The sequence below is a fragment of the Equus przewalskii genome, chromosome 21 (genome assembly GCF_037783145.1).
Source record: "Equus przewalskii isolate Varuska chromosome 21, EquPr2, whole genome shotgun sequence".
Taxonomy (NCBI): Eukaryota; Metazoa; Chordata; class Mammalia; order Perissodactyla; family Equidae; genus Equus; species Equus przewalskii.
The window spans coordinates 21,213,098-21,239,888 of record NC_091851.1 but is presented as its reverse complement, the minus strand read 5'-3'; the positions used below and the strand labels follow the sequence as shown (position 1 = coordinate 21,239,888).

The 26,791-nt window shown below is 54.0% G+C and overlaps 1 protein-coding gene across 6 annotated transcripts in view; it reads left to right on the top strand.

Annotated features, from left to right (window-relative positions):
- SNPH (syntaphilin) overlaps nucleotides 1–26,791 on the top strand; it is a 39,310-nt gene that overhangs the window by 6,702 nt on the left and 5,817 nt on the right. Inside the window, exons 3-6 of one of the 6 annotated variants that reach the window (XM_070589002.1) lie at nucleotides 16,221–16,284; nucleotides 19,810–20,464; nucleotides 21,165–21,272; nucleotides 24,744–24,893. In XM_070589002.1, coding sequence (XP_070445103.1) covers nucleotides 20,283–20,464; nucleotides 21,165–21,272; nucleotides 24,744–24,893 — 440 coding nt within the window. In that variant the 5' untranslated portion in view covers nucleotides 16,221–16,284; nucleotides 19,810–20,282. Of the gene's footprint in view, nucleotides 1–16,220; nucleotides 16,285–19,809; nucleotides 20,465–21,065; nucleotides 21,273–24,743; nucleotides 24,894–26,791 lie in introns of all 6 variants that reach the window. The other 5 variants (XM_070589004.1, XM_070589000.1, XM_070589005.1 and 2 more) reach the window with 5 other exon arrangements.

Here is a 26,791-nt window from a genome sequence, read left to right as displayed (position 1 = left end):
CTTATCTTGGCCACGGTGGGGGAGTGCAAAGAAGTATTTACATCCATTCCTTCTGCCACTATGTACGCAGTGTTTGTTCCATGGGCAGCCACCCAGGTGTGGTCCCTACCCTCTGGCTTGGTGGCCTGATGATAAAGATATATGGACGGTGCACGGGGCCTTGCTCGTAGAAACGTTAATAACAGCTGCCATTTGATCGTGTGCCTTCTGAGTGTTAGGTGCTGGCCACATAGCTCCTGTTTTAGAGGGTGGATATGGGGGTTGAATGGACTCTTCCTCTGAAGCCCCCAGCACTGTGCCTGCCACACAGTGACACTCGATGAAAGGGGAGCTGCGTCGTTCTTGACCTGGACAGCTGGGCAGATGCAGGAGAAACGCCAAGACACAGATGGTCAGAGAAACCAAGATGAGGCAAAACAATTCAGGCCCCCTTAGCCTGTTATCCTCATCTTATAGACGAGGACACCGAGGCTCAGAGAGGGGAAGTAGTTTGTTCGAAGTTACACAGCTGCTGTGTAGCAGGGCCAACGCTTAAATGCTGGTTCGTTTGGCATGGAAGCTGTTCTTTCTTCTAAGCCATATTGCCTCTAAATAAGTGATTCATGAACAAAGTAATGAAACTACCACGTAGGACAGGTGTGGCCCAGTGCTGCCTGGTGAGGTAGGGAGCTTTGTAGTTGAGGAAACTGAGATGACTAGAGAGAGGAAACAGGCCAGAGTCACACAACCTTGAACCTGGGGTCAGGACTCCAGCCCAGGTGTTGGGCGTGGCTTCCCACACTGTCAGGACAGATGTAGGCTTCAGCGGTAAAGATCGTCGTCTGCAGATGCTCAAAGTACAGTCATGGGAGAGAGCCCGGTCTTCCACATGCCCTGAGGGGCAGACCCCAGACCAGCCCTTACAAGTGCCAGCCAGGGAGGCAAATTTTGGCTCAGTTCAAGGAAGGACATTCTAAAATGGAAAACTATCTAGCAATGGAATGGTGTATTTTGCGAGCTAGTTCATCATCGCTAGCCTGTGCGCATAGGTCTGGATGTTCTAGAAGGAATTCTTGCCATGGGACGGAGTTTGGAGTGGCTGAGCCTGACAGTCTTTTGACCCAGAGGATCTGGAATTCTAGTGTAGGACTGGTCACAGATGATGCAAGCTGTGTGTGCCACTGGTGTTCCCATGAGAAAGAGTAGCTGTAGGGCTATCTGGGAAGGCTTCCTGGAGGAAGAAGAAGAATTAGAGCAGGAGTGAAAGGGAGAGGAGTAGGACTGTGTAAGATGAGTGAGTCCTGGGGCAGTAAGCCCACCAGTCTGGCTGGGTTACGGGGCTGGTGCCCTTCAGCAAATGGCATTCCCCTGTTCTCTTTGGCCTCTTAAATGGTGGAAACAGAGGCACAGCAAATCCTGGGTCTTTCCTACAGCCTCATTAGGAGGCTGGTCTGGCACCACTTCCCGTCTTACCTCCCAGCCACCCCCTCCTCTCTTCATTGCACCCCTCATCTCCCTTCCATCCTCCCTTTCAGAAGTGGCCAACTTTGGACATCTGAGCCCAATGAGGAGAATGGCACACCAAGCATTGCCTCTGCAGAGAGGCGGAGCCTATGGCGTCCCACGGAGGCCACTTTCCTCACATTTGGGGCACAGAGCCAGAGTCAGGCGAGCCTCGGCTCCTTCCCCCAAAGCAGCCCTGGGCCTCCTAGGAGCTCCTCGCTGCTCAGGGTGACCTCCTGCTTCAGAGGCAGGCCTGGCTCTTCTCCAGTTCTGCTACTGGTTAGCCTGGGACCTGGGACAAATTGTCTTCCCCTGGGGCCATGTTCCCATCTACCAAAGAGGGCTCGATCGTTCCTGCCTGAAAGGAGAAGGCATGATCTGCCGAGATCCTCTGTGTGAAATGGACACAGCAGCCATCCCCACAAATACCACTGCTCCCTACGGCCGCAGCTGCTTCTCTGCCCCTCTGAGTCCCACCAGGTTAATGAAGACAGCTACACCACACACCGGGCAGGGGTCTGTGACCTTCCAGCTTCCTCCTACAGCTCTGTTGAGGAAAGTAGTTTTGCAAAAGAGGAAACTGAGTCTCAGGAAATTTAATCAGCTCGTCCAAGGTCCCACAGCTATTACATGTGGCCGAGTGACCAAATACCTGATACTAGAGCCAGAGAAGGGCATTTTGATGCTTTGTTACCCCAGAAATGTCCCTGAGGCACCCTCAGGTGCTCCACCTTGGGCCGGCTGTGTCCCCCCGTGGCCGTTCCCTTCCACATGTGACTTTTTCTCACCCCTCTTCGCTCTGCCTGATGTTGTCTTCCTGCCACTGCTGTCTCCCGGGTTCCGATCTGTGTCCAGGCCCAGCTCCAATGCCATCTTCCAGGACTCCCTCTTCTGACTCCCACAGCTCCTTCACAGAGCCCAGGCTCTTGGTCACCATGCCAAGCACCATGCTCCGAGGATGGCGAGTACCTGACCCCTCCCCACCCTCCCGTTCACTGCCCTGCAGAGACTAGCCCATGCTGGGTGGAACCCAGGGCCCAGCCTGGAGCGTAGGACAGCTTGAGTCAACTCCCTGTTTTGTGGCTTCCTTCTGGAGAGCCCCTCTCCACCCCGACAGGAGGGGGCTCCTCACTCTGGGGCCTCTGTGCCTGGGAGAGGATGGGCCTTACAGTTTGTTAGGGCCAGCAGGAGGTTGCTGTGGTAAGGAATCCCGGGGCCAGCATCCAGATGAAGGAGACCAGGCCAAGAGCCTAGACAGCATCAGACCCCTCGCCCTGCCCTCCGAGTGGTCCAGAACAGAGAGCATGGACTTTGGACTTGGCCTGGACTGCCAATTCCGTCTCTGCCATGGATTGACTTTGTGACCATGGGCAAGTCACTTAATTTCTTTGACCCTTTGAATCCTCCATAGTAAAAATGGGCATCATGATCATAATTGCAGCCTCATAGGAGCAAAGCTGGTGTGAGAATTAAACTAGATTAGAAATTCCATATGTGTGAGGCCCCTAACACAGGGTTTGGCACACAGTAAGTGCTTAATAAATGCCAGTACTCTTCCATCCATGGTTAGAAAGAAAGAACTGTATAACTTCCCTCATTTTCCAGAAGTCTGATACATCTTCAGTTGGTAGTGAGCTCCCCTCTCACTAGAGGTGTTCAAACTGGGTGTGGGTGACTGCAGAACAGCAATGTTATTTAGAGAAATGGAGCTTCAATCAGATGGATGTTGGGCTTTGAAACCTGCAGATTCTTTGCTGCCCTGAATTTCTGTGATTCTGTGAAGTCTTGACTCAGATCTCGTTAGTCAGTTATTAGAAATCAGTTGAGGTTTGGCGTGGATGTCTGTTTAGCACGGATAAAAGGGAATTCTGCTGGAGCTGTGAGCTAGTTGGAGGCTTTCTCCCGAGAGGAGGCAAGACTGGAAACAAAATCAGGTCCAAGAAGAAGAGCTGGAATACATCCTGTGGAGGGACCCTGGCTGGGCTGTTTGGGGCTTGTGGCTAAATGTTTAGTCTGAATTTTGGGAAGGCTCCACCATGGCTGATAGAAGGCAGGGACTGTGTTTGATGGACCTCTGAATCCCCAGTGCCCGGCACAAGCCAGGCACACAGGAAGAACTCTAGAAAAATAATGAGCAAATGACAGGTAGCCTTGGTGTCTCTTTCCAATGGAATCCCAGGTTGAGAGATTGTCAGGGCTGCCCTAGAGGCCGTGTGGCAGTTTCATGCTCAATGTGTGTGCGTGTATCTCTGTGTGTTGTCCATGTGCGTGTGCCCGGCTTGCTGCGAAGGACTCCTCCAGCTTGCTCCTGCTCCTCCTTCTCTTCCCCTTGCCCCTCCCTCCCTTCCCCATGTACCCACTGATCTGCTTCCTATCACTATAGATTACTTTGCATTGTCTAGAATTTTATATAAATGGAATCCTACAGTATGTACTTTTTTCGTCTGACTTCTTTCACTCAGCATAATTATTTTGAGATTCATGTTTTTGTGTATATCCATAGTTTATTCCTTTTTACTGCTGAGTAATTCCATTGTATGGAAGGGTAAACCACGATTTGTTTATCCCTTCATCTGTTGATGGACATGTGGGCTTTTTCCAGTTTTTTGCTGTTATAAGTAAAGCAGCTATGAACATTTGTGTCTAAGTCTTTGTATGGATGTACACCCCATTTCTTTTGGGTAAATACCTAGGAGTGAAGTGGAGTGACTGGATCATTTGGTGAATATATATTTGACTTTTTAAGAAACTGCCAGAGTGTTTCCAAAGTGGTTGTACCGTTTTACATTCCCTGCAGCAATGTGGGAGTTCCGGTTTCTCCACATCCTCACCAACACTGGGTATGGTCAGTCTTTTTAATTTTAACCATTCTGATAGCTATGCAGTGGTATCTCCTTATGACTTTAATTTGCGTTTTCCTAATGACTAATGATGTTGAGCATCTTTTTATGTGCTTATTTCTCATGCATATATCTTCTTGGTGAAGTATCTGTTCAAATATTTTGCCTACTTTTAAATCTTTAACCATTTGGTTATTGACCGTCTTATTTTTTAGTTGTAAAAGTTCTTATACATTCTGGATTCAAGTTCTTTGTTAACTATATATTTTGCTATTTTCTCCCTGTCTGTGTCTTGCCCTAGAAGAACCCTGTGGGAGGTTCAGACTCTGTGTGCTTGTGTGTTTGTATGTGCGTGTGTGGGTGAGAGAGAGAGACTGGCTTCTGCAGAGACTCCTGCTTCTGAATTCGTGTCTTCTCTCCTACCATCTAATCACAGAAGGACAGCACCCAGAGGTACTTAAAGTTCTCACATCTCAACAGCTTTGTTTTGTGGACAGGGAGCCTGAGTCCCTGAGACCCCACGGATGTAGTGTCAGAGCCCACACAGACCCCTGATGCATGGAGGAAGAGGGCGCATGGTGGGGCACCTTGATGCCTTTTACTCCTGTGACCCTTTCTGAGCCTCCCTCCCCTTGTCTGTAACATGGGCACAGCAGTGCCTTCCTATGGGTGAGAGGCTGGAGCAGAGCCATCTAGCCGACCATCCTAGCTCCAAAGCCGAGGATCTGTGTTGGCACTCTCTCTCACCCTCACATGGCCTTGAGGGGCAGAGGAGGAGGACCCATGTATTCATTAGGGAGGGTTTGTTGAGTGCCTGCTGGCCGGGTTTAGGGATGCGCCACTGGAGCAGTGCTGGGCACACTTTTCTGCTTTGCTCTGGGCTGTGTGGAACCTGGCTGAGGGCCTCATCACCTCTTCTGCCAGAGCCCTTTCACAGCTCACCAGCAGCACACATGCTGCCTAAGCCCAATACCTCTGTGTGTGTGTGTGTGTGTGTGTGTGTGTGTGTGTAGGCTTAGAAACCCTCAAAAGATGGAATAATGTGGTCCGCAGGTGGAGATGTGTGTGAACAGCCTGTGTCCCATTGGTGTAAGAAGTGCTCCAAAAGGAGGTTGCACAGTGGGGCCACCAAGGAGGGAGCCGTGAACTGTCTCCTATGAAGCTACGCACAAGCGTCCATGCTTGAATTGAGCTTGGAAGATAAGTAGTAGGTGGAAGAAGCTTAGAAGGAAGATAAGTAGGTAGAAGCAGCTTGGGAGGAAGATAAGTAGGTGGAAGCAGCTTGGGAGGGCTTTCTAGGCAGAGGGCACTGCATAGGCAAAAGCATGGAGAATCCACAAGGTGAGCTCTGTCAGGATGGTTGGGAAGAAGATGGGATGGGAGATGAGGCTGACAAGGAAGGCAGAGGTCAGGTTGTTACAACAGCTCTATGAGAGGGGGAGGTGTTATCTCCATTTTCTAGATGGGGAAACAGGTACCAAGAGGTCAGGAGAGGTGTGCCCTTAGGCCTGTGAGTCAGCGGCAGAGCCGAGTGTCCTGGCTGCCAGCACTGTGCTCTCTCTACTGCGCCAGGCTGTGTCCCGGGAGAGATGGAGGGTGCAGCTCTCTCGGGGCCCCTTTTCCAGGTACCTGGATAGACTGCGTGGATCCAGGACTCCCGCATCGTGTTTGGCTGCCTGACTCTCTTCAGCAGGTGTTTGCTAGGCCTTGATTCCGGATCCAGCCCTGTTCCTGGGAAGACCCCCAGCCACCGAAGGCATGATGCCCTCTTCGCTTTTGGCCTAGGGTGTCGCCGCTCGCAGCACACAGGCCAGAGCTGCCACTGCCACTCTGGATACTTATGTGTTTTAAGCTGGGTCTGTTGGCACCCCTGAACAAAAATGGGGTTCTGTTATTAAGGGAGAAGTGGGTGCTGAACGTCAGGTAGCCAGTGATGAGTATCCATCACGCCCAACCTGCCCAGAAGCCTGGGCATCGTCACGGTTCTGCCCGTTCCCTGGCTCCCCACAGCCCGTCTCTTCTGGGCCCTCAGGAGTCTCCCCCCCAATTTCTCTTGAAGCCCTCTTTGCTTCTGTCACTTCCTCTCCTCATCTCTTCCCCGTCCATTCTCGGCAGAGCTGGCACAGGGTTATCTTCTGTAATGTGGACCCCACCCCATCATTCCTCTGCTCAGAATTTTTTTCTGTAGGCTTAAGAGGCACTCCCCCAGCGCCCAGCCTTCCTCTCTCCTCCTCCTCCGCCCCTGCACTGCTGGTCCAGCAGTACCCATGCCTCTGTGGTGTTAACTCCTCGCCCTGAGCTCTGGAACGCTCCTCCGCAGGCAGCTCGGCATCCATCCTTCAGAACCCTGCTCAAGGGTGCCTGCTCCTGAGTTCTGCGGGGGGACTCGCTCCCTCCTCTGCCCAGCCCCTCCCTGACATGCACTCGATTACTGGGACTATCCAAGGCCCACCCAGCACAGTAAACACTTGGTAAATGTTGACGGAAACAGCCCTGCCGGAGCTGCCACACAGATGGGAAGTGCTGTAATTAGGAGGGGGAGAAGCTCTGAGGGACTCGCTTCAATCTTGGAGCTAGGCCGCTTTTAGCCGGGTCTCTCCAGGAGGCCTCAGTTGCCCCCTTGCTGCATGGGGGTAAAGATACTTGCCACAAGGCCGAAGAGACACAGGAGGTTCATCTTGGATAATTCCTGTGTTTGAGCTTGAACTCCTTGCCTTCCAGGAGGCGAGGCTGAGTGCCAGTGGTTCTGGCAAGCGGAAAACACAACTGATGTGCGTATGTCAGGGGTGGGGGATCAAATGGGAGCTCAACCCTTGAGGGAAGCAGTTTGGTGGCACATTCATGCTTTTTGACCTGATAAATCTACTACTGGGGCTTCATCCTGAGGAAATAGTTCTAAATACAGAAAAATAATTATCCACAAAGATAACTATTGTAGCATTCTTTTTGATGTGAGAAAGTGTACATTTTCAACAGAGGGAGGAGGTTAACTGTGATAGACCCATGAAATGGAATATTAAGCAGCCCATAAAATACTTTTTATAAAAAATATGCTATATTCTGGGCAATTCTTAAACCATGTTAAATTTTTAAAAGATACAAAGTTGCATGTATGCTCTGGTTATAACTATGTAAAAATAACAGCCCCCTCAAAAAAAAGGGTTTTTCTGTGCTTAGGAAAAAAAACCTACAAGGGACAGCAAATTAATCAATGGTTTATCTTTGAGTAGCAAAACTGGAGGATTTTTTTTAAAAGTATGTGCTACTTTTAGAACTATAGTAACCGCTTTCATAACTGTAACTATATTTAACATTTATAAATTGTCCACTTGGAGCTAAGGGAGCCTGTTTTAATTCTGTGACCTTCCTGGGATGAATTATTCACTTGTCTCCGGGCCTTGGTTTATAAAATAGGGGAAATAGTGTGCGTTGGGCGGTGTGTGCCAGGCTCTTCAGGGGCGTTAGCTAATTCAGTCTTCACGAGTGAAACCTCATTGTGTAGATGAGGAAACTCATCTTGTGGTCAGTCCTCTGCTAAGAACTAGGTTTCCAGCTGAGTTCTGCCCTGGGACCAAGCCCCTGCTCTGCACGCTGCCCCCCCCCACACACCCCCACACACCCCAGGCCCCTGTGATTATGAAGATCTCTGATGCTCAGGGGACAAGGCAGGTGAGAGGGACACCTGAGAGCACGGTGTCAGCAGAGCCCTGCAGGAGTTCGTCTCACTGCCGGCAGGTGGGAAGAAGGGAGCTTTTGGCTGACTGCAGTCTGAGCTGGCGTGCTCTGCTGTACCTCTCCCGCGCCAGTGGCCTTTTCCTGAACAGGATTTCCCCCTCAGCTCAAGTCCCCCGTTCTGTGTTCCAGCCTCCTCAGCCCAGCACCCTGGATTCCGAGCTGCCAGCCTAGGGTTCGAGTCTGGCCTCCACCCCTGATTTACCTGGGGACTTGGGCCGCCCCCAGCCCAACATCAGATCCTCTGCCTTTAAAATGGGACTGGACGAGACGAGAGATTCCAAATGCCACTACTAGGCGGCTGACACACAAAGCCACTCAGGTGTGAGAGCAAGAATGCTGGCAAAAAGGAGCCACGCCTTGGCTCAGCCCATCCCTGCCAGGCGGGAATGCAGGCACAGGGCTGCAGGATCTTTGAGTTTGTTTAAGATGAGCCAGGAATCTGGATTTTTTTTAAACATGAAATCTCTCTGTATATAAATGCCAGCTCAAATTAAAATGCATACACATCAGGCCAAAGGAGAGTGGTCTACATGAGTGATGCGGCTCTGGGCTGCCAGTTCGGGGCCTCTGGAGTGCCTGCCTCTGAGCACTTCTGGCTTGGCCCTCTGGTTCCTGGACTCCTGGTCTGCACACACTGCTGCAAACGGTGCTGGGCAGCCTGAGGCCCAGGCCTGTGAGAGCAAGAAAGACAGTCTGCTCAGGAGGAGGAGGAGGGGCCTAAGTGTGGCTCTGCTGGGCCCCCACACACGCCCTAGGCAAACACACAGGCCCTGTCCTGCTGCCTGCCGGAAACTCTGTCCCAGCTGTGGCTTGCTCTGTGCGAGGCACTGCTGTTGGCAACTTGACCCACACAACCTCTTTATCATCAAGACAATGATTAATCGCAAGGACTTATAGGGAAACTGGCCCTCAGAGGACTGACCTAAGGGCACACGACTCCAACTGGGCTGGGATTTGAATCCAGAAGTGCCCAGTTGACTCTACCACCTGAGCTCTCGCATGTTGACATCACGCCCCTCAGAGGGCACCTGCTGGCGCGGGTGGCCGTGTTTAGTACACAGAGCTGAGCACATACTGAGTGTGAGTATGTGTGCACACTGGTGCATAAACACAAATGGACCTATGGTGTCTAACTCTGTACTGGATGGCTGTGCATAGTACAATTGATTCCTGCTATTTGCACTTGTTACATTCTGTAAAGCCGCCGCGAGCCCTGAAGTGGTGAATACCGAACGTTGCTCCTAGGGAAAACACAGGGCTGGGCTCCTGTGAGCCTCTCCTCCCAGGATTGTCATCAGTCGATCAATACCTGACCTTGTTTAGTGTGTGTTCTGAAGACACCTTCTTTAATGTGTGTTGTTGATTCATTCACTCATGCCAACAGCACTATAACTTGCACCTGAACGAGGCTTATCTGACACACATGTTTTCTCCATAAGGCGTGTCACAGCCTCCTGTGCATAGGACACTAGACAGCGCTTTCAGGACTATGCTTGGGGCCATTTTAAACAGTGAAACCCCAACAAAAAGCACCAAACTGTTAAAACCATGGCGCTAAATAGACCGCGAAAGGGACGCTTGTTTAGAGCATGGGAAGTGAAACAAGAAGGTTGCCCTGTCCCGCCTCAGTGGGGACGTGCGCATCAGGCAACTCAATGCTCCACTGCTCTGCGCCTGTCCGCGGGTGACCGCGAGAGAACTGGAGTGTTGTTTAGGGGTCACATGTAAATCTTAGTGAGTAGGTGGCTGCGTGGACACAGAATCCATAGATAATGAGGATCCACTGCAATTTTGTGTCTCGTCTTTCTCTGGGGGCTGTGGTCAGGAGCCGAGGTTGTTGCCACACTGACTGGGTTTTCTGAGTGCAGCGATGTCATTTGGAGGGGCAGCTGGGACCAATGCTGGTTCCACTGTGGGTGTTACGCACCCTCGTGACAGTTCACTGGTCTCTGGAGCCTGAACGTCCTCAGTGGTAACATGGAGAGGACACCTGCTGACCTGTGGGGGATGGGAGGGTGAGCCATCCAGGAATAAGTGTGGGGCACCAAGCACAGTGCATGGTGAGGTCCTGACTGAATGGCAGCTTGCTACTGTGCTCCTCTCATCTTTTCCCTTAAGATGCAATTATTCGGAGTTTTGCTCTCCAGTCCCTGCTGGACACTGAGGAACCGGCGATGAATACAACCCTTGGGGCTCATCATCTAGTCGAAGGGACAAGCCCACCTACATGGGACACCATGTGTAAAAGGACTATAATGATGTAAACATAGCACCACAAAGCCTTTTTTTGCCCCTTTGACTTGCTAAGAAGCCCGTGCTTACTTGGGTGGTGACATCAACCCAGGTGAGTGCAGACCCACTGACTCACTCAGCAAATATTTATCCGGGGCCCATGGTGTATTAGGCACCGGTCCAGGTGCTGGGAACTAACTGAAGAACAAAATGGGCAAATATCCTTACCTGCCCAGAGCTTCTAGAGACAATAAAGAAAATAAACTCATGACTATATCAGCTGTTGCTAAGGACTGTGGAGGAAATAAAGCCTGGGGAGAAAGAGGAGGGTGCGGGGGCAGAGGGGTTTATTTTAAATAAAGTGGTCAGGAAGGTCCACCGAGGAGGTGACACTGGAGCAAAGACCTGAAAGGAGAGAGAATACGCTGGGCAGGGATCTGGGAAAAGTACATTCCAGGCAGAAGGCACAGCATGTGCAAAGGCCCTGAATGGGAGTATGCGAGGAGGGAGTGTGGCTAGAGCAGAGTGAATGGGGCGGGGCGGGGTGAGGTCAGAGAGACAAGGGAGGGGGACAGGAGGTACAGGGCCTTACGTCAGCCAAAATAAGGGCTTTGGCTTCCAAGCCAAGGTGGGAGCCATTGGAGGGGTTCTGAGCGGAGGAGCAACATGATCTGATTCACATTCTACAGGGATCCCTCTGGCTACTGTAGAGGTTGTAGGGGTGACACTGTCACAGCATCCAGGAGAAAGATGGTGTCTTAGACCAGGGAGGGAGCAGAGAGGTGCCGAGAGGCGTCACATTCAGACCAGGAGTTTGTATTCTGGACATGTTCATTTGAAGATGCTCTGTCAGATCAAAGTGGCAAAAATGTCCTGAAATTCTGTTGTTTGGTAGACAGTGATTGGTTTGTATTTTTTTCCTTTTTTTTTTCTAATAGACCTAGGTAGGTATAAGTGATTCGGTAGTCAGTGACCCCTGAGATACAAACTCTTTTATAGTATTTCAGATTAAGATTTTGGACTGGATCAAGATGTAATGTATATGAATGGGAAGAATATACTCAGGTGAATAAGTAATTACTACCATTTGTGGTGTGCTTTCCCTCTGCCGGGTCCTTGCTGGGTCTTTAGCGTGTGGTATTGCTCTCATCGTGACCATACTCATGCACAACTATAATTAGCCCCATTTTACAGATAGGGATACTGAGGCACAGAGAAATAAAGTGGCATTCCCACTGTCATAAAGATGGCAGATGGCGGAGTTTGAATTCTAATTGGAACCCAAAGCTGTGGTTCATTGGTCTCTAAGCAAAGGGGAAAAACTCATTCTAAGACAGAGAGCTTTTAAAATAGGACCTAGATGTTTACAGAATCTCTCTCTTAAAACATTTTTTAAATCCTCACTTTAGCTAAATTCAGGGGTAGGGCAGTTTCTCTAGAGAGGGAAGACTTCTTGGGAGAAGGGTTTATGAATTACCTTCTTCCAGCAAGTGTGAGCCGTGCTGGGCCCTGTCAGAGGCCCTGGATCTTAGTTAAGGCAAAGAATTCAGCTTGACGTCGGCAGTGCCATTGGAAATCAGCCTGATAGGAATCAGCTGCAGTGGATGGCGGGGAAGCTGGCAGCTGGAGAAAGAAAGAGGATCTGGGAGGAGAGACGAAGGATGCTGAGTGGGGTGGGCATGGCTCCTGGGCTGAAACAGGAACGGTTGGGTGAGCTGAGAGCTGGTATGTCTGCACTGAGCCCCCAGGAGCCTCGAGGAGGTAGATGAGACTTGGCTTCCAACAGGAGCCGTATGCCAGAGTGGTTGGTAGGATGAGAATCAGCTGGCCCACCTTCAGCCTCATGTCCCCTGCTCCTAGAGCTCACATGTGGCTTTTGGCCAAGTCTTTGGTTTTCTGTTTAGAAAATGTGGCAGTTGGACTAGATTGCCGTGAAATGCCAGGAGAGAGAGCGCGAGAGACAGCATGAGTTTTTGTGGTTTCCTGTTAGGGATTCCCGGGAAGACACAAGCTGTCTGATCTCAGATTGGGTGGGGGGCTCTCTCCATGGAAAGGGGCTGGCGTCCCCGGCAGATCAGATGACATCTCCACCTCCACTTAGCCCTTTGGTCCTTGTGTTCCGCGGGTCCTCTGATCTCACATTGGCAAAGCACAGCACACACAGGGCGGCTAAGGTGAGCTTCCAGGGCACCTCTTTCCTCCATCCTAGGACCTTCCTTGCAGGTTCCCAGAGGACAGGCCTCCCCGCTACAGCAAATCCCATGCGATGATGTGTCTTTTAGTGTCCATTTTAGGGGATCTTTATTTCTCCTGGGGATCTAGTCTGCTTCCTGCTCTCCCTTAACCATTAGAACAAGAAGACTGGGCATAACTTCTCTTTTTGCATCCGTGGCCAGGAAGCTCAAAGTGAAATCTGGACCTCATTGTTGCCGTCGTGGTTGTGTTCGTGGTCAGGCTGTGATACTCCCTTCTTCCATGGGCCTCAGTTTCACTACATGTCATTTGCAAGCTGCCTTAAAGTTGGTGGGACTTCTCCTGCTTTACCCTTAGGCTGTCCTGCCATGACTTCTTTACTCAAAAAGCTACCCTGTGTTCTTATTTTGCTAACCTTTTGCCTGGATTCAAATGGGGGTGAGAGGTGGGGGCTGCTCCCAGAACCCTCATCACTGGAGTCAGGGGTCAAGTCGCAGCCCAGGCTCTGTCCTGTGCTTACTGGGCAACCTCAGGCAAATCACATACTCTCTCTGGGTTTCGGTTTCTTTCTGTAAAATAATGGGCTGTGACAAAGTCTACCCAAGATCCTTCCCATTCTAGAATTCTGAGAGTCTGTTAGCCCCTGTTGGTAGCTGGCATAAATGTGGGGAGAGTACTGATCAGGGATCCTAAGAACCAAGGCAGAGATCTGAAAAAAGGAGGATCCGATGGGATGGAGGCCTATCATCTTCCCTTTATTGATGCTTTAGAGCGGGAACCTCGGGAGCAGGGGGTGGGAGAGGACTGGCTGAGGCTGACAGCTCTATCAGCCAGAAGCCCAGGGAAGCATATGCTGCCGCCAAGGTCACTGAAGGGCCTCCATCTGCCAGGAGCTACTTGCCAGGCAGCCGCTGAGCTGGGGGCAGCACTACAGCCCCTCGGTTCCCCACACCTCCTCCTGGGTGACTGCAGGGGCAGCCCTGGAGCAGCTGGACAGTGGAGGGGTGGAAACCAGTGTTCCCGCTGCCGCCCCTGCCCCATGGAGGAGGCCTGCTGGGCATTGCCCTGGAGAGTCATCCAGGGCACTTGGCTGGGCAGAGGGTGCCAGTAATTTGAGGGTTGCCCCCTGGGCCTGCTCTGACTTCATCTGAGGTGGTAAAACAGGAGGTGACCCCTTCCAGAAGTAGTGGTAGTAATAGCAAGAAAAGTTCAGTCGTCTAATTGTCCAGGGACTTTCCACATCCCTCCGTTCATTACCTTGGTGGGATCCCGAAGAGATGGGCGGGGTCAGGAGGGTGGTTCCCACTGAATGCATGAGGTAGCTGAGACTCCAAGAGGTCAAGGGCCCAGGGTCACAGAGAGGGACCATGTGATGTGGCTCGCAGGAGCCGAGGGTCTCTCCGCGGTGGGCTCTCTCAGCACCTGGGTTGCTGGGTGGGGTGCAGCAGCTGTTAGAAGAGTTGAGGACAGTGGTCCTCACAGTGAGGGCTTCTCCTTTGCCCACAAGGCTGATTGCTAGAGGAACAGAGAGAGACTGACGCTGGTTAGGGAGGAGCATGTGAAGAATTTCTTTAACGATCTTCCTTGCTCTGCTCACCTCCTGTTTCTGTGGCGTCCTGCCTTTATGGAAGCACGCGGAGACTCTGATCTCCACCATGGTATTTTGGAGTCTCCCGGGAAAGCGCATTTTTTCTCTTTTATGCAGCGTAATGATATGCGTCCCAGGTCTGTCGTATTATGATGCAGCAGCCCACGACCTTGGGTGACTCGAAGCCTCTGCGGCTTCAGCTTTCCCATGTGTCTGATGGAACAGTTTCCGCCTGGCCTCCCGCCACAGGGGATTTCTGAGGATCAGATGGGGTTGTGGATATGCAAAACCTTCAGAAGGGGCAGCCTCAGTCGACACTAGGCAGCGCCTGGCCCAGCCGCCTGAGGTCGGGGAAGGGCTGGTTCCAGCTCCTGTTCTGTCACAACTTGCTGAGCCATCCTAGGCAATTCCCTTCCCCTTTCTGGACCAGGCCTGTCCTTTTACAACTGTTCATTCACAATATATATTATATAGATTTTTTAAAATTGTTTTTTAGGGGCCGGCCCAGTGGCGCAGTGGTTAAGTTTGCACGTTCCGCTTCGGCGGCCCAGGGTTCACCAGTTCAGATCCTGGGTGCAGACATGGCACCGCTTGGCAAGCCATGCTATGGTAGGCGTCCCACATATAAGTTAAAGGAAGATGGGCACAGATGTTAGCTCAGGGCCAGTCTTCCTCAGCAAAAAGAGGAGGATTGGCAGCAGTTAGCTCAGGGCTGATCTTCCTCAAAGAAACAAACAACAACAAATAGAACTGCTAGGTCATATGGTAATTCTGTTTAACTTTTTGAGGAATTGCCAAACTGTTTTCCACAGAGGCTGCACCATTTTACATTCCCACCAGCAATACACAAGGGTTCCAGTTTCTCCACGTCCTCGCCTGTACTTGTTAATTGTCCGTCTTTCCGATTACAGCCATCCCAGTGGATGTGAAGTAGTATCTCACTGTGGAAAATGTGTATGACAGAGATTTTTAACCTGCAAAACCCTTTATAAGAAGTGGTTTTACTTCAGACCTTCCGTGTGCAGAAGAGAGCCAAGAGGAGCCCTTCAGGTGAAATGGGAAAGGGGGCCGGAGCCTACCCCTCAGCAGGTCCCAGAGGCAAGGTCTCTGGGTAGTTTGAAGACCACTGGGCTCGAGGTCCTCCAAGCTCTGGAATCCAAGTCTAACCACCAGAGGCTTCCTGAGGAGTGGCCGCCTCAGCCCTCCATGCCATCGCAGTTGCTCTGGGAAGCCCTCAGATCATTTGGCTAAGCTGTGGGGCTGCCCTACGACTGTGCTGGGGTTGCCACAGGGATGAGAGGGAGTCCGATGGCTCCCATCTGTGGTTCCAGCTCTGAAGGCAACTTGCGCAGGCACAGGAAGCGAGCTGGAGAAATGCCACCGCTGCCTCCGTTCCCAAGTCCAGGAAGAACGGTCCTGGGGTTTGCTGACAGTGTGGAGAAGCGCTGCGGCTTCACAATGTTGTCGTGAAGCCAGTGGAATCGCCCTCCCAGCGCTAATGCCCTGGGAGCCAGAGTACGGCTGCTGGCACGCTCCCAGGCTGGTCCGCCATCTCCCACTTCTCTCTCTGCGTTAGCATTCTAGCAGCATCAGGCACTCTGCTGTTTGACGGGCAGAATGTTCTGCATTCTCACGTTGCCTTGGCAGAGGGAGGACCCCTCCCAAGTTCTGTTCTTTTGGTTGCGAGGCTCTGCTGTCCACAGCTGTCAGAGGTTTGAGTCATCAGACACAGATTGTTCTGTTCCCTTGGGTTTAGGTTAGCTTTCTTCTTTTATTGATGGCTGATGCTTTGCAAATAGACGGTTTACAGTACATACAGCGACTTTCACTTAGCTAGAATATTAGATTAACCGGCTTTCTCCCCCCTTAACTTGTTGATTGAGTAAAATGCCACAGTGTCTCTTTGAAGAATGCAGCTTCCTACTTTTACAGATGTGAAAACTGAAGCCCGGGACTTCTAGTAATTGGAGTCAGGGAGGAAAGCGTCAATTGGAAGTCCATCATTTCATTAACGGCCGTAGAGTCACAGAATGTTGGATCCAGAAGCACCTTAGAGACCGTCTAATCCAACCCCTTGGTCTATCAAACATGCCTGTTTAAACCATTGTGTTACTAACAGTTGTGTGTTGATTGTGTTTCTTTCTGTGAAGTTCCCCAGAGGGTGGTGTTCCATGAGCATCAGCCCAGGGCATGGCATGCTAAGTGGGCAAGACAGTAAGTGACCCGAGACGTCCCAGGAGGAAAGGGCTGCAGGGCGGAGCCCGACAGAAAGCGTGTGATGTCTGCATGAGGACGGGCAGGGACGGTGCTGCAGGCTGGGCAGGCAGCCTGTGCAGATGTGGGAGCCACTGACAGGGCTTTCCCAGGGGGTCAGCACGCAGCTGAGAGCAGGTCAGAAAGGGTACAAGTGAGAGGGCCTTGAATGCTAGGATCAAGAGTTTTGTCCTAATTTTTACTTCCCTGGGGGCATCTGATGAATTTTGAGGAGTTTCCAGGCCCTCTTCTCCGTTGCTCCTTCTGTCGCCCCGACCCAGGCCCTTCTAACGGGTCTCCCTGACTCTCTTCTTGTCCCTTCCTGGCCATAGTCCTTGAAGTCCCCCTCCCAGAGGCTTTCTAAAATTCAAATCTGATTGTGTCTCTCCCCATTTTAAAGTCCTTCCACGGCTACCTGTTGCTCACAGGACAAGATCCTGGCTTGTGTGGCTGTGTGGCCTGGAGCCCCCTCCTTCTGCAACCTCACCCCCACCATGCCTCCACCTTCACCAGGTGCCCTGGTTTACTGAGCAGCCTTTTTGCCCAGGCTGCTCCTTCCTTCCCACTTACTTTCTCTGCCTGGTGAACTCCTATTCATCCTTCAAGACCCGGTGTAAATTTCTTTTTGGAGAAGCTTTCCCTGACCCGCCTGAGGCCAACATCATGCCTTGAAGGTGTTTCTGCTTTGAAGCTCACATTGTGTTGTAATTCTCTACTTCCAAAATACTGGGTAGCTCCCATTTGTGAGTGTTTGCTGTGTGGTGGGCCCTGGGCTAAGCCCCATGCAGGCATTACCCCATGTTATTCTCACAGTAACCATATGAGATGCGTTCTATCTTAGCTCCACTTACAGATGAGGAAGGTAAGGCTCAGAGGAGTGGTGTGACTTGCCCGAGGCAGGCAGCTGGAGGGTGACAGAGCTGGGATTTGAGCCCAAATCTGTCTGACTCTATCTCCACGTCCTTCCATCTCCTGCTCCCTGGATCCTGCTGTATCCCCTTGACCCCTGTGAAATGCCCTCAGGAGATGCTGGGCGCGTGAGGGAGTGGAAGCAGTGGGTTGCCATGGTGCAGCAGGTTGGGGAAATGGAGGGAGGCTGGAGAGAAGGGGCTGGGTTTACTCTGGGTCCAGGTGGTGAGAGACCATCAGCCCAGCCCCCCACAGCTAAGCGGTTCTTATCCACCTTCTGTTCCAAGTGGCAGCTTCTGGCCACCTGGGGCCAGGCCTGGGGAACTCCAGACCGAGCAGGCACGCCATGGCAACCTGCCTCCTCTCTGGGGCCTAGAAGGGAGGGAGGACTGGAGAGAGTACAGGGTGTACACTGAGGCTTCTGAGCAGGATTCTGGAGAGGCAGGTCGCTGAGGGCCTGGGTGGCTTCTGCCCTCCCATGAGGGACCCCAGCCTGCAAGTTCTCGTCCCAGCAGGGGAAATGTCACTTCCACCTCTGTCCCGGATGAATGGCTGGCTCTGGCCTCCCAGGAGACTATCAGCTCCATCCAGGTATAAATGCTGTCCCCTTCTCACCCCCGGGCTAGAGAGGAAGGAAGAGACAGCTCAAAGGAGTGGGGGCTGGAGTTGCCAAACGAGGTAGGAGCTGGGACAGCCAGGACAAAGCCCTCATTGTCCCAGGGCCATAGGCAGCTCCCTGGCCAACCGGGCGTCTTGCCTGCCTCCCAGGACCCTCCCTAGAGCTCCACCTGGACTTTCCTAGCTCCTCAGCAACACTCGCCCAAGCTGATGTGGAAAAGCGAGGCCTGTCCTCCCATCTGAGCCCTGCCTCCACTGAGAAGTCCTGCTGAAGGCACAGCCTCCTCTTTGCATCCTCCCAAAAGCCAGGAGGGAGGGAGCGGGGGTGGGAAGACGGCTGTGGAAGCCAGGCTGACTGGGGCTAGAACCCAGGGTCTGCTGGGCCTGCGGCTTTGTGACCTTAGGCCCAAATGTGCCAGCAAACCCTGCCTTGAGGACAGCTGTTTGATATAATGGGCCGAGGCTCACAAAAGTGTTCGTTGTGGTTGCCTGGCCACAGAAGGGTTCATCAGTGGCAGGTGATCCTTGAAGCCCTGGCCTACACAGGAGGAAGGACGGTCACCCCTGCCCCCCACACCCCACCTGCTCCTTGTCAAGGCCCTGCTGGGCCCAGGAGGCAGTGAGACGTTGGTGGCTCTCCTGACAAGTGTAGGGGTGCACCATTGTCCCCCCGCCCCTGTCCCGTGCTTCCTCCTCCAGGGGCCAGCCCTGCAGTCCAGGAGACCCTGCCTCGGCAATTGGGCATGGGCGTGGGACGCGTCACCAAGCTGGGGCGAGTAGCTCGAGTGACAGGAGTGGTGTCGGCAGCTCCTGCACCCGACACCTCCGGGCAGACAATGCTGGCTGTGTCTGGGCCCTCTGGGGGAACAGGCCACACTCTGTGTCACAGCCAGGAAACAGGCCACCTGAGCAGCGCCTTTCTTGGCTCAGGAGGCAGCCCCGCCGCTGGTCAGGATGACCAGGCTCCCCGGAGGCCCTGACGCGGGAAGGGGTGGTGTCCCGGGCTGGGGACTCAGGGTTTGAGATCCAGCCCCTCAGCATCTGGTGTTGGCCTGGTTCAGGGTTGGCCCTGCCACACATGGGGGTGTGACTTGGGCAAGTCCCCTCCCTCTCGGATTCCTCATCTGAAAAGGAACGATCGCAACGCTTCCTCATAGGCTTGTTGGGAGGAGTCGATGGCGTAATGTACGTAAAGCGCTTGGCTGGGGGCCTGGCGCAGAGCGGGGCTCAGTGAGTGCTTCTCTCCCAGCATGAGGGAGGGTCCAGGGCACAGTGTCCTGGGCTGACCTGTCACCCAGGCTGCTGTCCTTAGTCCCTGCTCTGAGCATGCCAGGAGGGGACTGGAGTCTCTGGAGCTGGCACAGGACTAGCATGTTGGCTGCAAAGAGCCCAGGCCCCTCCGCCTTGGACTCCAGGAGCTGATGCCCAGTGTGGGCCTCTTCCCCACAACGGCCAACACCCAGCCCAACACGGGGCCTCTCTCCTCCTTAAACTCCCATAGGGCTGCGCTTGGAGCCCAAGGCCTCACCCAGGAAAGGGGCCTAGGGACTCCTGGGCAAGAGCCAGAGGGCCCGAGTCCCCCTACCCACCTGTCAAGAGGGCTGATGATGGGTCTCTGTAATCATGGTCACTTCCTACTGGGTCCAGCCCACCAAGATACCCCAGGGGAGGGCTTCTGCTCCCATCCTCATCCGCTTTGAGCCTATGCCCTGAGTTCCTGGTGCATGTCAGAACCAGCACGCGTATTTGCATGGATGGGTGTGGGCATGGCTGTGGGCAGCATGTGTGCTGGAGGGCCTGGCTGCATGTCCTGCATTGTGGGCAGCCCCCTGAGCACGTTCACTAAGACTTGTGTGACACAGCTCGGAATGGCAGAGACATGGTCCTTTTGTGTTCATGTGTATCCATATGTCTTTCTACACGTGTGTGGTATGTCGGTCTGTCTTGTCTCCCCTGTAGACGGGAAGCCCCGAGCCACGCATCAACGGGCACTCTGGGAAGGTGACGTCGAGACTAGCCCAGACCAATTTGGGGTTCCTGGTTTTGCTCCAGGAGTCCTCCAGCCTGCAGCCCCTGCTGAGGAGGGAGGATTGACCAGCACGGGGGTGGGGGTCCAAGTGTCAGGGACCCTGGGGGTGCCTGGCTTGTAGCGTGGAGGACTCATTGCTGCGCTGGTGGTCAGGAGGCCCCGCCCTGATGCCCCTGTGACCTCGGGCAAAGCCTTTGCTCTGTCTGGGGCCATTCGCTCATCTGGAGAACGTGGGGTTGGACCAGTGAGTTCTGGCCACCCCTGAGGCTCCGACCATCGTGATTTTAAGTCGGGTGGCGGGAGCCTGCTAAATTCGTTGGTGGAGGTGGCTGTGGCCAGAGCCCGGCCTGCCAGACCCTCTCTCCGTCCCGGGCTGTCCTGCTGAAGGGCGAGAGGAGAAGCCATGCCGGGCAGCGGCCCCAGCGAGAGGATGACGTGGCCCGGTCCGGCCCTCCCCGCGGCCCCCCCAACGCGCCCTCTCTCCTCAGCCCCGGGGACACCACCCATCCCGCCCCTCACCCGGACCCGCAGCCTCATGGCCATGTCCCTGCCGGGCAGTAGACGGGCCTCTGCTGGATCCCGCAGGTGAGTCTACCCCTTCTCAGAACCTTGGCCTCAGAGGGCGGGAGGAGAGGGGGTCTCTGTCCCCACTCTGCCACCGACTTGCCGTACGTCTTTGGACAAACCTTTTCCCATCTTTAAAATGGGCTTGCTAATACTCGCCTGCTCCTGGAACTCTTTGAGGGCTCACATGACACAGTGGATATAAATATTCTTGGAAGAATTAAGCTGTTGGATGCCCACCATCCTCAATGTTGCTGTGTGGTCTTCACAGTTACTGGAGGGGTGTCCCGCAATCTCCCGCTCAGGCTCATTCGGCCTCCCTTGACTTCAACCCCCGTGTGCCCCTCCTCCTGCCTGCCCCTTTCCTTTCCACGTCTGTCTCAGTCCCTGCAGGGACCTCCCCCTCTGGGCTTGGGGACCCTAGAAGTCAAGGACCCTTGGTAAGGGCAGGTGGGGCCCTGCCCTCGGCCCGCAGCCCTGCCCAGCGTCCTTTCTTGTCCTGGGGAGCCAGGAGGACCAGCCTCCTTCTGGTTTTCCATCTTGATTTGCACTGTCTGTTCTGTCACCCCTGTCTGTGCGTCCCCCCTCCCCTCTGCTTCTCTCCCCGGCGGTGACCCCAAAGTGGGGGCCCTTTGGGCCGCAGCGGCCTGGCGGTGTTCGCGCAGTGTCCGCAGCTGCCCGCCAGCCAGAACGAGCACCTGCCTCTTCTTCCCGCCTCCAGGCGCACCTCTCCGCCCGTGAGCATGCGGGATGCCTATGGCACCTCTTCTCTCAGCAGCAGCAGCAACTCGGGCTCCTACAAGGGCAGTGACAGCAGCCCCACGCCCAGGTAACCAGCCCCTCCCCTCCACCTGGCCAGCCCCGCTGGCTGGGAACCTGGGTGCCCTGGGGGTGGGGAGAAGGTGGGTGTTCTAAATGTCTCGACTCCAGCACACTCCCTGGCTGTGCGACCTTGAGCAGGTCACTTCTCTCCAAGCCTCAGTTCCTATCTTTAAGATGGATGTGATAATACCCAGCTGCACGTGACCTGATATAGTGGCTTAGACACACTAGGGGTGACGCTTTCAGAGCAAGGGGCCAGAGGCAGGCAGCTCCCGCAAGTGTAAGGGACGCTGCCTCCTGTCTTCCTGCTCCACCATCCTTGGTGTACAGCTTCTGTCCTCATTGTTACAAGATGGCTCCTGCACCTCCAGGCATCAGGTTGGCATCCAGGAAGGAAGAAGGCAGAAAGGCCAGGGCCCTCCCCACTCCCTAGAGGCTGGTGTTTCTCAGAAGGGACACCCTCCCCAGGGAACTCTGTCTACCCCTTGCTGGCTGGAACTGGGGGACGTGACTGACCGGCTGCTCCTGTTCTCCCCGGTGCAGTGCCACCGCAGACAAAGCTGGAGTTCTGTTGGGAAAAAGGCAAGAATGAATGTCGGAAGGCAACTTTCGAGTCTGCCATCTTGCTCTTCTCAGGGCGGGGCACTGAGGGTGGGAGAGGTGGGGTTGGTTTAGAAAGCACAGTGTGTCTCGAATGCAGCCTGTGTTAAGTGGTACTCTCAGGAAAGGTGCCCGAGACTGAAGATGAGAAGCAGGATCTGGGTTGGGGAGACAGGCACAGGGGAGCTGTGGGTCCTCGAAGACCGGGAAGGAAGAGCTGTGATGGCCACGCCCCATCCCGTTTTCCGTTTGAAATACAAGGGGAGGTGGGGCACGTGGGCGTGGGATGCAGTCACTTCCTGTCTCTGAGTCTGCATTGCCTTATCTGTAAAGTGGAGTGAACAACCCCGGAGGCTTCAGCGAGTTCTGCACCTGCCGTACACTGCCAGGGGCCCGTAGCGTAACCGCATCATTAGGAGGCACAAGAAGGCCAGGAGACTGGCTTCAGCTCCCCTCGCCGGAGCACCGCCCAGGATGGCTTGTCTTGCCTCTTCCAACAGAGACCGTGTCATGTGTGTGAAGTGATGTCTGGATCCTGCTGAGGCAGCAGCTCTCAGAATTTTCCACCATGACACCGTGATGGGTGACACATGTATGCAGGAGCATACCCCAGCTTCTTGGCCATAACCCCCACCCCCCAGAACGTGGGGGGCATGAGTGAGGCTGATGCCTTCCCTGACACTTTGAAAAGTATACAGTTGGCAACTTTAATACTTCTTCATTAGTAGCAGATTTTTGTAATGCATGTCATAACTGCCCTCGGGGGCAGTCCCAACCCTGAGGCTGAGAACTGTGCCATGCAAGGGTCTTCTTGCCCCCCATGAGAGGCACTGCTGCTGGGGGCATCAGGCCCTCGCTGTGGCTTCACAGTAAATAGCCAGGCATCCCAAGGCGTGAAGAGCCAAGAAACGTGAGTGATAGTATAGTTTTCTTGTTATTTATATGTCCGTATTATTTTCCCCACAAAGATAGAGCTAGTGACTAAAAATGTATGAATGTTAAGTGTTATATTGGGAAAAAACACCCATAAAAGCTAGTGGAAAAAGTTAAAATCGTTCCTTCCTCTCTAATCCTCTCCTCTTCCTGGTTTATCCAGTCCTGGCCCCTCCACCCCTGGGCTTGGGGGAACACCCTTCTTACTCGCCGCAGACCTGCGCCCCTCTGCCGAAGTCCTGGCAGGGTCCCGGCTGTCTGCAGGACTAGTGCTGGGCTGTCTGAGGTCCACACCCTTGCTGGCTGGCTTCTCTTTTAGAAGGAGATTTCATAGGAATCCCTTAGCTCCCAGCCCACACCACTCCTCTGCCCCTCGTTGCATGGAAAACCGGCCTGCATGGAGCTTGAATTTGAATGTAGGGACCATGAGGCGAGTAAGTAGAAGAGAATCATTTCTCATTCTCTCCACTTCCGTCGCCACTTTCTCTTCGACAGTTTACCATGTACAAATACGTTCTCCTCAATAAACGTTAGACAGCGTCCACAACACTTTTGAAACTGCCTCCAACTTGGCTGCTTCAGCAAATGGGCCTCCCCAGGGCCTGTCTTTTCCAGGCCCATAAAATGTCATTGCCCCTCCCTAGTCCTGGGGGTCCCCATCCCCTAAAGGAGCAGAGCTGGGTGACAACAAGGCCTCTGCCAAGTTGTGTGAGAATGTGCCCAGGTTTTTAAGCCCAGATCCCAAGGGGTTTCTTTGTGAGCAGAACAACCCACAGGCAGGAAGCTGGGAGTCTAGGAGGCCAGGCCACAGTCTGTGGGTGGAACTGGGTGCTCCCCTTCCCTGGGTGAAAGCCTTGGCATCCACCCCTCCTCTACTGGGTGGAGGTTCCTCCTCCTCGCACTGGGGGGACCAGGGTGTGCTCACTACATGCACGCCTGTGCCGCCTGGTGCTGGGGAGCATGTGGCTGTGGGCAGCAGTGAGTGTACAACCTGCTGCCACCTCAGGGCACAGCTGTTAATGAGTGGATGCCCAGAGCCAGCAGGCGGTCACACATGTGCTTGAGTGTGCCCCTCCAGTGCACATGTGTACATGCAGATGGAAAGGGTCTGCATGCATTTGTGTGAAGGCGTGCATGGGCTGGTGTCCTAGTATTTGCGACTGCCCATGAGGACGGCAGCAAGATGGTGGGTACGCGCTGGCACAGGTGTGTGCACACGAATGTGGGCATGCAGGCACAAATGGACCGAGAATCAATGTACTCAGATGTGCACTCCAAGTAAGTGTGCGTGTGCATGTAGTGCAAGCCCACGTGTATGTGAGGACAGGTGAGGAGGGCATCAGAGTGTGATGGAGACAGCTGTGCCTGCACACACCCGTCTGCCCTCCCTGTCCCCGTCCTGGTCCTGCAGACCAGGCTGTGAGGGCTCTCAGCTCTGGGAGATGTTTCCTCCTGCACAAGGGAGAGTCCTTGTCATCATGCAGACCCCCCACGCGGGCCCTGGGAGACTTACGGGGAGAGGGTGGCCTCTCCCACCCCAGCCTCCAGCCCCCAAACTCGTCCTCTGGGTTGGGAGACTGGACACCTGAGCTCTGGAATGCACCACTGGGACTGGATTGACAGAGATGGTGTTGGTAGAGTGCCCGGCTTGGTGCCAGGCTTGTGCACATGCTCTGTAATCTGTTTCCCCTCCAGCTAGAGGAGCCCTGAGCCCCCTACCCTGACGCCGTGGTCCTCACTCAGAAGAACTACAGTAAAACCCGCCTTCCAGAAGGGCTGGTGCTCTCCTGCCCACACGGGCCCTGTGGGGGAGGCCTGGCCTGGAGCCCGCTGGTGGCCAGGGAGCCTGGATGGTTAGGCTGGCGTCCCCTTGCTCCCTGGAGGCACAGGGCCTGTGCCTGGCCAAGCTCTTCCTCCCTGCCCACTGACAAGCCTCCCCTTGCAGGCGCTCCATGAAGTACACACTGTGCAGCGACAACCATGGCATCAAGCCGCCCACCCCGGAGCAGTACCTGACCCCCCTGCAGCAGAAGGAGGTGTGCATCCGGCACCTGAAGGCCCGGCTGAAGGACACGCAGGACCGGCTCCAGGACCGGTGAGCGGGCAGCCCCAGGGCAGCCTGGGACACACCACAGCTCCACATCAGAGGAACCAGGGCCCTGGGGCCTCTCTGGGAAAAATGAGTGGCTGGGGCCTCCTTCCCAGCAAAGCCCCGTTGGAGCCCATTTCTTGAGCCCCAGCCCATCCCTGTCTTCCCCTCAACTCTCCTTGACTGTGCGGGATTGCTGCTTGGGGCCAGGCTGGGAGCATGTCCCCGTGAGGGCCTTCGGACCGCCCCCCAGCAGTGCTCTCCCCGTTTTAGCCTGGCAGCCCCTTGGGGCCACTTCTTAGCCTGTGGCTCCTTTTGTCCTGGGGGTAGGAGTGCAGGGCGTTTCTCCTGGCTTACCTGCCCTGTGGGGACAATCTTTGGCTCTCCTTTACTTCCTCCCAGCGAGTCACTGGGGGCTCTTGGCCCACCAGCTCAGGCCCCAGAAGCCTTCCTTCTCATCTGCTTATGGGTGTACGATCATGAGGAATCTTTCTCTGAGCTCCTGCCCCGCCCAGGGGTCTGTCAGGAGCCTGCGCAGGCTCATCGGAGTGCATTCTCCAAACCTGAAGGCCAATCCTAACCCCGCAGCCTCTGCCTCTCCAGGCTGGCAGCTTCGTCTTGATGGTGGAAGCTTCAGGGCTGCCGTCTGATCTCTTCTTCATCTTAACCACCCTTCCCAGACTCTGTCAATTCAGATACACAGCCAAATGCGAGCTGGACGAGGCGCTGTGCGGGGCACTGGAGGTCAGGGCAGGCCACCCCAGCCACGTCTTCCTATCTTTTCTTTTTATATATATATAACAGTTTTATTGAGATGTAACTCACATACCATCCAATTTTTTCTTCTTCTTCTTCTTCTCCCCAAAGTCCCCCAATACATAGTTGCATATTCTAGTTGTAGGTCCTCTGCCTCAGCATGACCTGATGAGCAGTACTAGGTCCGTGCTGAGGATCCAAACTGGTGAAACCCAGGGCCACTGAAGTGGAGCGCACCAACTTAACCACTCAGCCACGGGGCCGGCCCCCACATAACATACAATTTGATGGTTTTTATTATATTCATAAAATTGAGCAACCATCGCCAGTATCTGATTCTAGAACATTTTCATCACCCTGAAAGAAACCTCATTCCCAGTAGCATTCATGCCCCAACCACCCGAGTCCCTGGCAGCCACTAACCTTTCTGTCTCTCTGGATTTGTCTGTTCTGGACATTGTGTATAAATGGAAGCATTCAGTATGCATGGCCACATTATCCTTGACCAGAGGTCTGCCAAATGGCCAGTCCAGTTTGGATTTGTTGTGGTTTTGGAGTGCAGAGGTTCCAAGTGGCATTCTGTGGGCCTCCTAGTCTGTAGAGCTGGGATTTCTACTTTTATTTCCCATCGTCTTCTCAGTGATATCCTGGGTCAGCTTGGCCATTTGCACTAATGTCCTCAGGAAGCAGACAGCCCATCTCCCAGCTTCCTTTCGAGGGCTGCCCTGGCGGCTCAGAGCTGACCATCTGCCTGCATGGTTTGGGCGGATGCCCTGTCATGGACACGCCTTGCACCTCAGCCCCCTGGCCGCTCTCTGCCTGCTACACCCACAGTTCTTTCCTGGCTATGTGTCACTCTCCGCACACTCTCTGGATGTTGCATTTGATCCCTGTCATCCCCACAGGGAAGGAGCCTGCCTGCTCCTCAGAGATGCGTCTACACTCTGTGCCTTCACAGAAGGGTCTCCACTTCCTGAGACGCCCTCTCCCCCATCTTGCTGCCTTGGCAAACATCCTTCAAGACCCAGTTCAAATGCAGTGTCCTGCAGCCCACTGAGACCTGGACAGGGCTGGGAAGCCATAGGTCCCTGGGGTCCTACTGGCTCCAAGGAGATGGGGCGAGAGCAGCTGAACTGAGCATGCCCAGC